The sequence below is a fragment of the Ischnura elegans genome, chromosome 3, assembly GCF_921293095.1.
Source record: "Ischnura elegans chromosome 3, ioIscEleg1.1, whole genome shotgun sequence".
Lineage (NCBI taxonomy): Eukaryota > Metazoa > Arthropoda > Insecta > Odonata > Coenagrionidae > Ischnura > Ischnura elegans.
In genome coordinates, this window is record NC_060248.1 from 52,467,547 (window position 1) to 52,484,983 (window position 17,437).

Sequence of the window (17,437 nt, forward strand, 5' to 3'; positions counted from 1 at the left end):
ACATGCAATGAGGATTACATATGTTGTTAAGCCACACTACCAGTCAACTAGCCTATTTCCAGTCCTAACGATGTCTTAAGAGTTTTTTTTATAGATCGCGGCAAAAAGTGACATTCTATGAGTATGTCTACACCACTAATAATTATAAGGTTTTAAAGGTTTTTCATGGCATGGATCAATTATTTCTTTTTGTCAGATAATATGTCAAGCAATGAATTCTGTCGAAAACTTTAAGCCTTAAAACTAAAAATTTATTAGTTAACATCATTCATATTGATTAATAAACGGCAAAATGCCATTTCAATTCTAATAAAATCTGCATTTGGGTAAAATAATGGGCAGAGAATTCCATTACAGCAAACAGAACATTTTATTACTCAGCACTCACACACAAATCAGTTTAGCTCTCATTTATATGGACACAAGAAAATAAAAAGGTAGTAGAAATTATTACAAAAATTTTAACGCAGTTTTAAGAATGCCTACGTATTGGTTGACATTACAAACAAAATTGCGCTTTCGCAATATTGGAGTGAATCTTGGAGTTCTCTATGATTTGCGTCGGAATTTGCTTTCATACGGTAACGCGCATTAAAAACTCAAAAAAACAATTTTGGAGTGCCATTGAAAATTACTTCGAAGCAGTATCTGCTTACGTAAATCTTACAGGTATATTTTCTATGAAAAATTGATGGAACATTTTTTGTAGTAAATTTTGAAGGCATTTTAATTTTCACACTTTTAAAGAAATTTTGAAAAAGGGCACGATGGTGGCGTGGATGCAATTTGTTGTTCCACCGGAATACACATCTTGAGGAAACCCACTTCCCAAGCCTTCGGACGCACCGGAGATCCAACCCGCCGACCTCCGGGGCCTCATTTCCTCTGCCCTGGGAGGGGTAGAAGGGGGCTGACGGGTAGTTTACCCGACCCCATCCCACCATCCCTTTGCCCGTATGCACAGAGGCAGCGGCGGTGCGGGATGCCGCGGGCAACGCAAGTTGCTTGAAGTCCCGCCGTTTGGCGAAGCGAGAAATTGGAGAGGAGACACTCACGGTGCACATAAATCACTGCATTTCCATGCCACAGCAAGGGATACATTCCCATCCACACACACATTTAGCCCGGAGATCGGCCGCGGAACGAAGGAAATATCATTTCTGACATACTTAGGGCGTTCTCAAACATACTAATCGTGTGATACTACCTTGATAGACCTACTTTGATATTCTGCAGACACCCGAGTTACTGAAAAAGGTATTCATTAAAAACACACTTTAGGGACCCTATAAAATTCCAGAAGACATATCTTGCAGTCCACGCCTTATTACCATTCCACAGTATAGCCTTCCATTACCACATGTCAGCATCTGTATTTTTTAGCTTTCTACATTTATTCATTAAAAATAAAACCACCAACGATAATTTTGACCAGCAGCCTATATTTTAAACTTGACGTACTCGCATGGGAGGCATACTGCTGAGTTTATATCTATTAACATTCTCATATAGGTGGTGAAAAAATTAATATGCATCTTAAATATGATATTATTAATTTGCAATCTCTTAGGCTGTTTTCTCCACAACTAACAGAAAACATTCAAGCGTTATTGATGACCTGGTTTTGATTCATTGCCCGCTGTAACTATTCCACAAAGTTTTGACCATCGACTAATAGAATGAAGTGACGTCTTACAATATTTAAAGTCTTCCAAAAATATTTCGCGATAGATATCACTTAACGGTGAGCATTTGAAATGACTCATTTAATCCATGCTGCATCCACGTAAATACTGCTGTCATAAAAGAGAAATGGAACCAATTAGATCTGCCAAATGTTTCTTCTACCTTTATGCCTCTACACGATCTAGAGATTCAGCGTTCCATTTTGATTTGACTATTACCAATGAAATTCTTCAAAAACTGCAGACTTCTTCATATTGCTTCAATAACCACATCTTGTAACCTCACATTAATTACGGACAAAGTATAAGAACCCCTGTGAATAACTGCAAGCGAGATGCTTTCCTTGAAATATTTTCAGTCCTATTTAAATCCTTGAGGCATCGACAATGTGCTGGCAATGTAGTCAGGGACAAATACCTTTTCACGCAGAGCTATATTAACACAAAATTTGGATCGGATTGCGCTAAGTTTCTGCAAATGCAAAGCAGCAGGTAAGAAAAAACGGTTTAATCTGGAGGATCAATACACAAAATTTTTAAAAATGTAACAACATAATCTCCACAAGTGAACGATTTTGATTTATGCCCGTGGAAAGATGCGAAATTGAATTATCATCGTAATATTAAATATATTATACGGATTAATAAATCTTGAAGAGGGGAGGGATATTATCTCCGCAATATGAATTAATTTTGCGCATTAGAGAAATAATACACCTACAGGAAAATATAATAGTGAAACGGCCACATACGACAACAGATATTCCCCATACTGGATCACTGATTAAAAAAATATACATAACCGATTCAAGGTGGCATACCGAAACCAAATTACCTCGCGAAAAACTTAATGTCAAGATGGCTGAGAAGAAAGCCGGTACGTCAGTCTGGGCGAGCTCGATGGGACTTCGTACTGGTCATTTCTTTAAAAAAATAAATAGTGTTCCCAGGGATGACAGAATAATCCTCCAGAGCCGTTATAGATAGCATCCTAGAATTTTGATATGATACCAGCTCGTCAAAATGTAGGGAAAGAGGTAATAACCGCTTTTGGGATCAATGTCTGATGCATAGTATGTATATTTCATAGAGATTATAAGCCTATAAGATACTTCATGAGGCCTGGTAGATCAGGGAAAATATTACCACCATTGAAATTATTAAATACTTTAAAATCAAGCTCAATAATGTAATTCACATACGAATTTTTCGTGGATCATTATTGAAGCATGATTGAGCATACGAACATCTTCGTTTGAACATTCAAATATGCATTGATATGCATATTATGTCACACAAGATCAAAAGGCATAGGATTGGATCCAATTTAAAAAAAGACAATAATAATAATTTCAATTCCAAGCCCTCATGACACGCTATGCATCGCAGGTTTTACCGCGACGCAGGTACACATCCAAACGTTAAGAGTCAACCCCCACAATATTTTTGAAAAAAAGGGAGAGAGAGAGAGAGAGAGGGCTACCTAACCGTCACTTTTGAAAGCCAATGAGACTGCAAAATGTTTTTTCTCCCCCTTTCCAGAACAGTCATTGTAGTGAGCCGATACATGGAGGTGGCAAAAGAGAAGGGGGTTCATTTGACGCGGGAGGAGGTCAAGCAAGCCACCTATGTGCGCGCGAATGAGTGCGTGGGGGGTGAGGGGGGGGGGGGTAGTAACACCTGTATTGCAACCAATCTCGGTTGGTCAGCAGGGGTGGAAAGGGGTGTAAAAGGGAAGGGGGGAGGTAAAACGGGCGGGGAAGGGTGATGGTGGAGTTTGAACGGGAGTGGAGGGGAGGGAGGAAGATAGGGGGAGGGGGATAAAGCGCAGCAGGGGAGGGTGCAGGAGGAGGGGGTGGGAATGTAGGGGAGGTTGGGCAATCGATAATCCAGGGTAAGGCATCCGACTCACACAGGGCCGCACGTAAACGCTCGCTCCCTCGCACACAAAAAGCACCCCCCTCCTCCCCCTCACATTTCTCCCATCCCTTTGATCTGCCGCTCCTCCCTCCCCCCTCTCCCATTCCCTCCTTTCCCCTCCTCTTCTTTCTCCATCCCCTCCTCTCTCCCCTTTCTTTCCATCCTCTTTAACCCCAGTCCTCTCCCGCCACCTATCTCTTGGAAACAGGTTGGCGTGATAAACACAGCTGGACCAAACGTGGATATGGAGTCGGGAGGAGAGGATTTTTCCCCCGCCCCAAAATGTCCGCATTGTTTTATGGTATGCTTCCAGATTATAGTTTCCAATTTCCACGTACAACGATTTCCGTACTGAAATGCAGACGCTGGTGCCCTCCACAGTGTTTTCTTGACATATGTGCCCTTCACAGACATTTGGTATTAGTCATCAAAGTATTTAATCACGGAGGTGAGGGTGGCAGGGTGAATTCAATATGGATATGAAGTTGAAGGAGAGGATTTTTCTTCGCTCCCTCGAGGGTACGTATCGTTTTATAAAATGTTTCCAAATTAAAGATCCCACTTTCCACGTAAAAGGATTTCCTTAGGAGTGAAGGATTTCAGGTATGCAGACACTGGTCCCTACGCAATGTTTCATGGGCATTGGTGCCTTTCACACTGTATTACTAATTAACGTATTAAATCATGGATTTGAGTAATAATTTTCTTCAACATTGATGTGAGGCAAAGTGAATATAGCTAGATTAAAAAATGGAAATGGTATTTGAGTGGAGGTTTTTATTCCTCCACCCTTAAACATCAGCATTGGTTCGATTCTAATTTCTATTTTTATCTCCATTTCCATAACAAAAGAAAGACGCTTCTGATCTCCACACAGTTTTACTCTGAGCACTGCATTATTAGGGTGGTTCTTATTTTCTTAAGTTTTCGAATTTCTTTTGGGACCCCCCCCCCATATTTTTTCCACTTCTATTAAGGTTTTCGACAGAATTAATTGCTGACATATTATCTGAAAAAAAGAAATAATTGATCCATGCCATTAATAACCTTTAAAGCCTTATAATTATTAGTGGTGTAGACATACTAATAGAATGTTACATTTTGCCGTGATCTATAAAAAAAACTCTTACGGCATCGTTAGGACTGGAAATAGGCTAGTTGACTGGTAGTGTAGCTTAACAACATATGTAATCCTCAATGCATGTTTCTGAATTTTCCTTATATTTTTAAAAGCTTTTTTGTTTAGAAAATGGCATGTATATACATATGTAATGCATTCTAATGTAAATACTTTTTACTTCAAGTTTAGAACACAAAAACATGTTTTAGCTTCATAGGCAGATTGCCTTCATAGGTACAGATTAATCCCGTATTAAATGTGTGCGGGTAGCGTACATGTTGCGTCGTGCACGTTCGTGGATTTAATCTTTAATCCTCATGGCTGGTGTTGTGCATGGTGATGTTCACCTCCTGCCATACACCTCTGTCGATAACTTGCTGAATACTACGCATATTAATACCTTTAATACTTCAACCATCCTTTGTATGGCTAAACGTTTCCTTTATTTGTATTATATTAGTATATCAGGAATATTTTATTTTATCTAATATTTATATTTATAGCCTATTTTTGCATCTCATTAAAGTGGTATGTGACAAATGGGAGCAAGTTCTTAAAAAAAAAGATATGAGGAGGCGTGGGAAAACTTATTTGTTTTGAATCGTGCAGTCGTAGCGAGCCGTAGCCTTCTCGAGTAAATGGCAACTCTCCCACCCTTCTGCCGTCTTTGCCCAAAATACCTGCCCTTTCCAAATTACACTCCCTCCCGTAATGGTGTCAATGACCTCACAGTTGTGGAGCGCTCGCCGTCAAAACTTCTTCGCCTCGTCTGCCGTCGTCGCTTCGGCTACTCCAAACACTCACCGTGGATTCGATCGAGAGGCGGACGAAAATACTAGGGGCCTAATGCACTTGATTCTATGGTCACGATGACTCAAGGGAAACTTTGAAAACAAGCGTTTAGCCCACTGGGTTTCCAAACTACGTTCAAATGCGCTTACGTAGGTTTCAGCTTTAGCCGGATTGTCGGCTATTGAAAGCATTTAACGATTACTTCACCTTATTCCGCCGCTTGAGCCCAATATTTCCTTTGAAATACCTTGTATTTTTGATGATGATTTGTTAATCCTAATTCAAATGATAAAAATTATAAAATGGCTTTTATATATGATACATAATATATGTATGATAATGTAAATTCATTATGATTAATGCTTAGAAATGAACAAAGAGCTGTACGTGAAACTTCAATTATTTTCAATGGTTCTTAAAATTCTCGACACTAAATTAAGCATTACCTCTTTTTTATGCTGTTTTTGCGCATAGTTAATCTATGTAAAGATGTTGATTTGGGAAAGAGCTTACTTTAGCAGGCCCTTTGCTCAACATCAGAGTTGACCTATTGTTTCAAAGTTGGACAATCTTTCCCGTTTTTTGACGCACTTCCACAAGTTCTATCATTTCGTACTATATGTATTCTCAATTTTGCCTTTCATGTGAAAAATTCAATGCTCTATTAATAATTTAGTACAAATGTATTCTTACTAATGTAACAGCAAAAAAACCTTTATTTTGGGTTATTTTGCATGCATCTACGCTCCTCAGTGTCTTCGCTCTTTTTAGGACCGTCAAATCAATCTGATATATCTTTGTCGAACCATTTGACCTAAACCAGTCGAATTTCACTGATAACTTAACCTTTATTTTATTTAATTTTGAAAAGATGTGCATGCTATAAATCTGAAGCGGGAATATGGCAATGAGCTCTGGCTTTTAAAGGGAATGCTGCAGGCTAGAATTCTGATAACTGGCTGCGATAGCTGCTATTCCCCAAATCATCCGTATGCTGTAATATTTTCATTTACACCTGAGGCCATCGCCGGTTTATTTCAAGGGTTCCATTTTCATTAAGCCTGTATGTGGAGATGAAATACTGTCTATAGAGTTAATTAAATAGTTGATAAAAGTTGCAAAAATGTCTGTGGCTAATGAAGAGGGCTGGCCAGAATAAGTGACTTTTTTATAATGCGATAGGTTTTTGCGAAATTATCATTTATCCAACACAAGCAGTCGCATTTTCATTATATATATTATGCCTTTAAAAAACCTTGCATTTTGAAATTTGATTTTCACGTGCTGAATTTTGATGAACTCCTTGCAGATAAATACAAATTGGTGTAATTTTGTAAAATTTTTGGAGTTAATTGAATTTTTATTTTCATAAATATACCCCATATTCTAATGACTTTATTTTAGAACTAAAGTTGAGGGACAATTCATCATGTCTGAGGGTTAGAAAACGAATCAGAAATTTTAGATAAGATTTGCGAATTAAGTTCAACGTTGGGTTATGCTGTGACGTATTTCACCTAGGACCACAGAGCCTTAGTTTTTCTTGGTTTACTCGGAAGGGGTTGAAAGAGAAGGCCAGAATATTATAAAAATAAAATGTATTTGAATTTTTATATTTTATGGTTATGCTGTTAGTATTGATGGAACCTTTGATAAAATTTGAGATGCGAAAGTTAATAACGTAATGCCATATCAGAGTGTTTTCAAGCGATTTCTCCATTCCGAGCTCCATTGCAGAGGCTATTAGATATTTTTTGAGTTGTTGAATTAGCGTTATCAGCGTTTTCTGTTTTTTTATCCCAAATTCAATAGAGAATGGAAATTAAGCAACAGAAGACGAACCCATAAAACTTTGAGAGTTTTCAGGTGGCAAGGGATGAGCGACTAACTTAATGGTCTCATTTTTTACGATCTTTCATCAAGCGCATATTTTAATCATTCTTAGCGTTTTTCAACGCATTAACCGTGCATTTAACTCTTATATGCATATAAAATATCATAAATAGTGCTTAATGCCGTTTGGTTGCGTGGAAAAGGACTAAAAAGGCCTTTATCAACTGCCCCTGCTATAGTCGAATCTAATTATCACAAATTTCTGGAATTAAGAACAACTCCGCAGTCAAATATAAGGAGGAAATATCCCAAAATGTTTCCCCCTTGAACGCAAAGCCCAACGCTCCGCAAACCGGGCTACCACACTGTTCGGAATTCACTTGATGTAATTATCCTTTTAATGGTGTAAGTTAATTGGATTTCATTTGAAGCGACGGATTAATTACTAGAGTTGCTGCTACCAAATCCTGGGAGTGAGACACATCAGCTGTCTATGCAACGTTGAAGGTCTATCGTCAAGGTCCACGGTCGCACATGAGGTGGGTAGGTGACTTAAGTCTTGTTTAAGCATCAGTAGGCACCAGAATTGTACGTATCCGCCCCTCCATTTGCGTAAAGCTACACTGAGAGTGATTCTGCCGTGCACTGAGATTTGGGATATAGCGATACCGTTTGAGGCTGCAGATATGGGTTAACGATAATGTAGGCATCGTACAGGACTCAGATCCGATTACCATATAACCTCCTTAACAAACACAAGAGGAGTTCGGTTACTGAACAGCTGTTGATTCAGCCTCCGCACAAGACACTACGTTGAGTAGCGGTGAATAACTCTCTGCTGTTTAGCTTCCAGCTCGCTGACGCAGCAGAACGATGCTATCTCATCTCCTCACAGGATTCAAATATTGCCTCGCAGAAGTTCCGGCTATCGTATTTTACGGGTCTTCGGCGTGCATTTTTAATTTTAGTGCCTCGGGAGTTTATGGCTCCATATCTCCACATTCTCGCTCAAAGCGTGGTCCCAAAAATAAAACGAGATGAAAATACCCTTTCCCCCGGGATTTTTTTCTCTTAGCTGTCTACAGCGGGTTAAAGGGCGTGCGAGATTATTTACATCCGTCGTACACAAAAACGGGTGGTGATGCACTAAGTGGTGTCAGAATGCTGGGAACGACCGACGAAAGTTACATCCTTTCTCCAGATGAATTTTATTTTTCGTGGCGAGGCGTCGTCTTCGTTGACACGTTGCGGGAATTGCTCATTCGTCCCTAGAATCTTATCTTGTGCGCCCCAAAGCGAATATTACCGTAGGTAAGGAGGGTAGAATATTTAACGTCTTGATAAAGTTTATGTGGATGCACGATCCTCAGATTACATGGAGGCTTCCCGTGGAACTCCCTTTGTTTCTAATTTAACTTACTTACTGTTTCTCCCCAGAAGGAAGAATATTGTGTGTTTAAATTTTTTATTGATTTCCTCGATTGAAAAGAAACTTAAGTGTTAAAAATTAGCGACGGTAAAAAATAATAGAAATCAATTCAGTTATTTTTATTTTCTCCCGCATCATGTTGCTTCTTGAAAATTTCGATGTGTGAGTTGGCTGTTTGCTTTTGAATGTCTTATTTTATTACGATTTATGAGCAAATGTAAATCTTTTTGGTGAAACTTTAAGCAAAAAGAGATTTGTATACAATTCTGAGATTCGTTTGACGCCCCACTACTCTCAGTTATCTTATCAGCTAATATTTGCATTCCAACTCATTCTTTCCCTTTAAATCCTCCAGTTTAAGATATGAAGTGATAGTGATATTAATTTTATACTTTTCCGCATAAAACTTTATTTCACCTGAGTCAACATGTTTCACTGCTCGGAAACATATTTACATTCTTCTAAATGCTAAGTTGGGTCATAAAGGAAAATTTTGATGAGTCATATTAAGAAAACGTTTTATTGTTGTAAACGGAATGGCATTTATTCAGTACAAGTGTTAATATCCAATATTACGCAGAATATTTATGGAATTAATTCGCAAAGTGATGGAATTGAATCATCCATCAATATCGCATGGCTCCTAAAAGTCCTAATGATGGCAAAAGTGATGTATCCTGTGTTAGTAATGGAAGCAAACAATCTTGAGTCATTTTAGTGTCACTCTCCAAAACCGTATGTCGAATAGTGAGGAAAATAGTGGTGGTGCTATTTCTATGTGTTGATAAATGAAAATATTAATCATTAGACGATTTTTTAAAAGTACTCATGGCTGCAGTTGTAATACTGACGTTCGGTTAAGACGGTTTTCAGCTTCAGTTTGGCTTGAAATAGGATATCCTCGGATGATATTGAAATCTACCCTGATCAGTGCGTAAGCATTCTTTCCATGAGCTGATATGGGAACTTGTGGGATGCTTCCTTGCGCGGAATGTGCCAACTCCACTTCAGGAGGTCCATTAGATGGAACTTTTCGGACCCTTTATCTCCTTCGAGGACCACAACATGGATGCGGGTGGACACCGCGTGATGTCATTAATGGAGGCAGCGGTGCTGACTGGCGTGTGTGCGGGTTTTACCCTGACTGTAGGGCTGGAGATTTGTACGGAGCAAACAACTGAAACGGATAAGTTTAAGATATAGGAGAACTTTGGCTAGGATCTCGGAAGAGAAGCAAGACTCTTAATTATATTGGTGACGAGAAACATAGGGATTAGGGAAGATTGAACGGAAGTAAAACTATAATCGTTTTCTCATGAGATGTGTGCTGAGAAAGAAATGGGGATTTGCCAAGTATTATTGGTAATTGTCTGTATTTCTTTGTTCTTAAGAAACTTATAACGTATTAGTAATGAAAGGCAATTTTTTTCTTCCCCAAGTTCATAAAAATTTCTATTTTGGTATCGGTTTTGGCTATTACACCATTATCAAATAAAAGTTATTTGATAATGGTGTAATAGTCGAAAGGTAGTCGAAACCGGTAATTAAATAAAATTTTTTATAAACTTGTGGAAAAACAAAATGTCTTTCATTATTAATATGGAGCCCTTCCACCGCGAACATGCTTTCAGTTTCGATTTTACTTATAACTGGTTTGCTAATCTCGTCCCCTATTCCTGGCCCTTATATTATAGGCCTCAATATTTTGAAGTTGCTTCAATACGAGGAAAACCTTGCCATCTCAATAAAAACCATTGGCAATACAATCTACCTTATTTCCATTCCTAGAAAGATAATTATTCCTACCATCATATGGGGAACTTTAACTTGGTGTTGTAACTCAAATGAAAGTGGTGTGCTTGTTATCATTAATCATTTAATTCTGTTTATGTGAATCATGAGGTTTGCTGGACGTTTATTGGTCAAAACTAAAACAATATTGTTTGCTCAAAGTACATCGCGATTATTTTTGTTCTTGTTTGCTATTTAGATTGAATAAAAATATTCGTAGATGTTAATCTACCTATCATAAAGGTTCGATAAAATGAACTTGTGAATAAAAAAATATAATCGATTGAAATGAACAACAACATGAATCCTGCTTTTGACCTCTTCCCCGAAAATACTAAAGAGAAAATTTTTTCATCGTTCGATACATCCCCTTTAATGAAACGAGTAGTCCATTCTCTGTCAGCGATCCACAAATCAGCTCAAAAAGCCCTTTTTTTTTACTTTCACTGTTTGTTAAAATCTGTTCTTATGCGTGCGTGTTATTTTCAAGTGACTTACGCATTAATCAACCGAGGTCGAATGAGTGTATGCCAGCTTATCAACAAAGGGGTACAAAGCATGTCAAAGCAAAATCCTTGCTGGAATTACGCTGGAGGACTTTACATTTTTAAATGATCTTTTTTAAGAGGATTCACAAACCTTATGAAACTGCCGCTCACTACCCAAAAGGTTTGGACAGATAACTGATGTTTGGTATCTGCATGCCGTGCCGTATGCCCGATCATAATAATATGATTTATGTACCAAATTAAGGAGGTTTTTAATTACGGTTACGTAAAGAGAATTAATTATCCTTCTGAAGAGTTCCTCCATGGCTAAATTCTCTCTCTGATCGTCCATAAAATACTCATTAATGGTAATCATGGGAAATACCTGCAGTTTATTCGCATTTATACATTTTTTCAAAACAAACTGCTGATTTAAATGTATTTAATGTTTCAGCAATGTAAAAAGAATTTCTGGCTGCCGAACCAATCTTAACACAGTCAACAAAGTTATTTTAGCTTCCTTTACCAGGGATTTTCCTGTTAATAAATTAAATTTTTTTGGATATTTAAGACACTTTTGTAAAAGTGAATCCCGGAAGATAATTCAATACGTATTGAAACCCATGGTGGAATAAAATTAGTATTTGTTAAGAATTTTTTAAAATTGCTTGTAAAATTAACTGGTAATATATTAAGATTCCTCCAGATGAAGACAGAAACATTTCTCTATATAATAGATCTAATTTTCTGGACTATAGACATACTAGCTTTTCGTACCCGACGTTTTGGTGAAACCCCTATTTTCGTATATTAACTGGAGTAATTACAAATATCATTGCAGATAAACATTATCGAATGACCGCTTCAATTAATTCATCATTATAACATGATATGCTTTTAGCGAGATGAACATATACACTACGCTCTGATACCCAAGGGGCATGAATAATAAAACGCATGTTTTTATGTCATAGATTGATTTTTCGATAGATACTAGACGTGCATATTAACTTTATTTTATGTGAATATTTGCCGCGTGGAAATTCGAGATTAAATTTCGCGAATCAAGCGATTAAACTTAAGCAATAAAAAGTATACGTACTAAATTTTGTCTTACTGATTGCATGAACTGCCATCATGTGTAATGAGTCTATTCCTTTCTAGCGAGTTTTTTCAAAATTGAATGACTGAAACGTACTCTTTATTTCGTATTAGTATTCATTTTTAATAGGAAAACGTTTTTAGGGGCAATAAGAGCGTGGAATGCATTAAGTCGTGATTGTTATCCATTCTCCTAAATATTAGGGAAAGTTATTAAGAAGGAAAACGTTACTGAGCAACAAGTTAGGATTTCGAAAAAGACTCAATCTATCCCCGTTTGACGTTTGTCCAAGTAAGGAATCCAAATGTTTGGAGTGGAAGTTTATTGGAAAGCTGCTTAGCATTCATTCCACCTAAAATATTTTTAATACCTACTCTTTAGATTCGGGTAACGGAATTAGTGTGTTACCGGGAAGAATTTTAACCTGTGGAGATAATGATGAGGAGAATTAAGATTTGAGTGTCACAGGAAGTAACATAACAGCGAAGTGCCTGTGAGGATATTTTACATAATAGGCTGCTCCGTGACCTACTAAGCGAAATTAAGGCCATATCAGCATAAATAGGTGAAATATAGGCCCAAAATGTGCAATTAAAAATGGTCTTAACCTCCTCCGTCCTGAAGGACTGTATAAAATGCATTGACATTTGATTTTTTTCCGCAGTGGAACTCCTTCATGATGCACAAAGGGTAAGAAAAAGACTTTGCTGTTCCACAAAATAAAATTTATTTGAAAATATATTTTATTTTGTGGAAAAGCAAAGTCTTCTTTGTGCATTATACAGTAGTAAGATTCACAGAAATCGCTAATGTTTTTTGTTAACATCTAATTAACCAGAAAACATTAAATTCAGACCAAAAATAACGGTAGATATGCCCGGGGATGAGGAAGTTATAGAATATTGAGCAATTTAAATAGGCCTAAATAATGCGTGGCACTCACCTCTCACCCACTGACGCCGTGTAGGCGTAGAGCCAGCTTCCGGAATCGCAGTCCCAGTGCGGCGCAGACCACCTTCCGGGGGCCGAGAACATTGTCTCGGAGGATGAGGCGTTGGCGGCCGGGGAGCGCGAGGACCCCCGCTGCGGAGGGTACCTCCTCCTCGCCTCCTCGTCCTCCTCCTCCTCCGCCTCGCCCTCCGCCGCCCCCACCTCCTCACCGTCCTCGCCGTCTGCCGATGACGACACCGAGGCGTAGTCCCACTCCTCGCCCGTCCACACCCACCACGTGGATCGGTTGAGGAGCGGGCCCGAGTTGTAGAGGATCAGGTGCACCGGGTCCTCGGCTGGACCCACTCCGTCTCCGCCCGGCTTCCCGCCACCCCGCCAGTAGCCCATCGCTTTGGGCACGGTGGTCGCGCCCGCTGTTCTTTCGGACGTCTCGGGTTCCGTTTCCGGCGTCGCTGGGTCTGCCGTTGCTGCCGTTAGGGGGTCCGTTTCCGACGTCGAGGTGTCCGCTTTCGCCGTTACGGGTGACGTGGAGGCGCCGATGAGGATGGCTTTGGCCATCGAGCGGAAAACTTGGTGGCATGCGTCGCGAGATAAGGAGTCCAGGGCGAAGGCTGCTTCCTCGGCCACCTTTGAGAAAGAGATTGGAGACGGAATAAGAATACATAGGTTCAGTTGCGGAGATAAACAAGTCTAAAGGCCTGGTTGCAATGTATCTACATTAACGTTTACGAGTGAATGTCTGTTAGCACGAATAATTTTTGCGGACTGGAACGGAACATGTACGAATGCTTGAACAAAATTAGGACGGGTTCTATTTTCCGTTTATGCGTTTGCACAATTTGGGTGATTACACGGTACATTTTTGTGTTCATCCACGTGTTCATACATTTAGACATTAACTTGTACGTGTTAACGTATCGTGTACTCAGGTCTTAAGGGAGAGTAATATCCCATTGGATCCTCAAAAAGCCTGCTAAAATGTTACATTAACACTTAAATGTTTATGTCTACACGTATGTACGCGAAAATGTACGCCAAATAGCGCTGTGTTACCATCCAACTTATGCGAAGGCATGAACGGAGAATAGAAATTGTTCTAATATGATTCATGCATTTGTACGGGTTCCGTTTGTGCCCACAAAATCGTTCATGCAATCAAACATTATCTCGTACGCGTTAATGTTTCGTATAAACAGGCCTAAAAATATTCCTTACACTGTGTTGGGGACGTATATCAAAATAACGTCATCTCTGTGTTTACAAAGTATTGGAATTTTTTGCCTCAGAAGTGGTAGTTAATCTAAAGAAGATCCAAAAACCAATGTATGCAATTTAAAGTCTACATAATTGTATATTTTGGCCAAGCAAATTTTGCCCCTGTTCAAAAACTCATTTATACATCGTGCGTTAAAAAATTTCCTAGATTGTCAGGTTGTATTAGAGGTTCAAATAGAATAATATATTTTTTGAATAGAATAAAAAAATTTTTAATGTGCAAAATCCTATGTGTGCTTATGTGTGAGAACACTTCTTTCATATCACTATTTTGTTTGCTCGACAGGTTGATAATAAACATCAAATTGTTTTCTTTTCATGCATTCATTTATGTTTTGTATCTGATCTTGGTCTACTTATTTTCACAATCTTGCGATGGTGGTTGGCGTAACATGGTGAAACTCCTTCATGATGCACAAAGGTTAAGAAAACACTTAGCTGTTTCACAAAATAAAATATATTGCGACCGGTTTCGATACAGCGTATCATCATCTGGCCAGATGATGATACGCTGTATCGAAACCGGTCGCAATATATTTTATTTTGTGAAACAGCTAAGTGTTTTCTTAACCTTTGTGCTTCACAATCTTGATTGCAATTTGTCTTGCTGTATCCGAATACAGGCAGTTCTTAAAATGGGTCCCTCATTTATCCTTATTTATTTGAAATGTAAAATATGCTTATAATACTGATTCCTTGGATAAATAAATTCATTATTATTAAAAAAAATATCCGCGCAACTAGTTAGTATAATGTTGTACTGTAATTACAATTACATCAGTTAACCTCTAGTATAATATTTTCGCAAACCTCAAGTCATGTATATTCCCACCCCTTCTCACAATCTCTGTGCCATTTAACTAGACTGAAAAGCGTTGAAGAGATAGGTTTCTCACTACTTGAGAATTACTTTTAATTGCATGTCGGCAGTACTTTGGAGGAATTTTACGGCAGCAGATTGTCGTTCAGGCATGCACCGTTCAGCCACTTGGGAGTTAACCAGGTCTGACTCCCAGAACTCCAAACGCTTTAAAGTTTTTATTAGCGATTATAGTTTTTAAAATGTTTTTTCTCCTTTTTTCTGGATACTTGAATATTATTTTATCAGTAATATTTGTTTGACTGATTCCAATTTGGGAAATACTTTTTTTCAGTTTCCCCAGAAGATTACATATGCGGGGGAAATTGTGAGACCGAAGATCAATCATCCAATCATACCTGCGTAACCTGGCGTTTATATATAATCACATCCCAGTCAACACAACAATTGTGGCCACAATGTGGCCGTACTGTGTCCATAGTGGGTTGCTGTTATGGCCCCATAATGGTTTTCACCCCCGGCCACAGTGTGACCAAAGTGTGGCCCGCCATAATGTGGCTTACATATGGATAATACACTTTCTTTATATCAATAGAATTAACTAACTTCCAATTTAATAACTTACCAACAAACCTGTATCAAGAGCAACCGTAATATACTTATGTTTACAAATGTTTGGTTTGCCAATCTGTGGCCTTTCTGAGACGATCCACAGTGTCGCCATAGTGGCACATGTTTTGCAATCCAAACTATGACTTGCCGCATAGCAACCACAGTCGGGCCATAATATGGCAAGCTGTGGCTAGCCATAGCCATAGTTGCCATAGGCAAACCACAATTCGACCACAGTGTGGCCATAATTATTGTGTTGACTGGGATGTTATTATTCTTTCAAAAAATGTGTAGCCATGGAATTTTCAGTGCATATGGAGCCAAGAATGGAGTCTCGAACTTAATCTGTGCAAATGCATTTCGGTACATTCATGCAGAGTTCGTCCAATTTTAACAACGCTTATGCTGTGGATGGTATTAACATAAAGGCAACAGGCGAAGTGAAGTACCAAGGAGTTACGATAACCTCGAAGCTACATGGGGAACACATATAAGAAATATTTGCGACATAGCTCTGAAGTATTAGTATTCGTCAAGCGTATTGCGGGAAGATTTACGGAAGAGAAATTAAAACAAAGGTGCTATTTCGCACTCGTCCGACCGCACCTTGAATATGCAGCGAGCTCGTAGGGTCTGATGCAGAAAGACTTAATCCGCGAACTGAACAAAGTGCAAAGGAGGGCTGCGCGGTTCGTCAAAAACCGCTACGGGGTACAGACAGCGTTACCCAGATGCTAAGCGAATTAGGCGGGGAGCCGCTGGAGAACCGGAGGCTGCGAGCTAGGCTTAGATTGCTTGAACAATTGAGAACGGATATCTTTAAGAGCGACATGGAAAACATAATACTAGAGCCGCACTATATTTCCAGATCCGACAGAAGCGATAAATTAAGAGAGATATTTTGCCGAATGGATAGATATGGGAATTCGTTTTCCCCCGAACCATGGACTTTAATAAATGCTAGTCGCAATTTACTTAGAGCACTTCCTTTTATGTAAGAACGGTTGGTATCCTAACACCCCCTGCCACACGCCTTTTAGGCGGCTTGCGGGGTATTATGTTGATTTATATATCCTTGTTAATGTTTTCCTCCATCACGAATGCAAAAATACCAAACTTGAAAAAGGTGTAAAAGTTTTGCATTTGAGATACCAGAAAAATGTTAAATAGGGTTGATAATGTATTTTTATGTTTTATGGTAATTTTAAGATGATATCGTTAGTTTTAAGACTTAAATTTTAATAAGAGCTTAGTTATTAGTAAGTAATACGACATTAAAAAGAGCGGTCGATCGGTTGTGAAGCATCCCCTTAAAAGTACACAATCTTCTGCTCTGTTGGTCACTTTTCGTCTTTTCCCTTCCATATCATTTTTTTACTGTTTACGCTATCTTGAAACTTTCGGGGCATATGTAGTTGAACTTCGTAGACATTTATCCATATCTCAAGTGTAAAAATCTCACACCTGAGAAAAAACTTTTTATTTGTGAGATGCAAGCTTTTAATTAAAAGGATCTACTCCATATGCCCGAAGATTTCAGTATAAAAGTGCGTCAATCAAAAGTAATATGTACTTCATCAAAAGCACTGGTCAATTGGAAGTGATTCTTACTCCTGAGA

The 17,437-nt window shown here is 38.7% G+C and overlaps 1 protein-coding gene across 1 annotated transcript in view; it reads right to left on the minus strand.

Annotated features, from left to right (window-relative positions):
• LOC124155179 overlaps positions 1-17,437 on the minus strand; it is a 188,168-nt gene that overhangs the window by 113,956 nt on the left and 56,775 nt on the right. Inside the window, exon 3 of the mRNA XM_046528896.1 lies at positions 13,104-13,738. Coding sequence (XP_046384852.1) covers positions 13,104-13,738 — 635 coding nt within the window. The remainder of the gene's footprint in view (positions 1-13,103; positions 13,739-17,437) is intronic.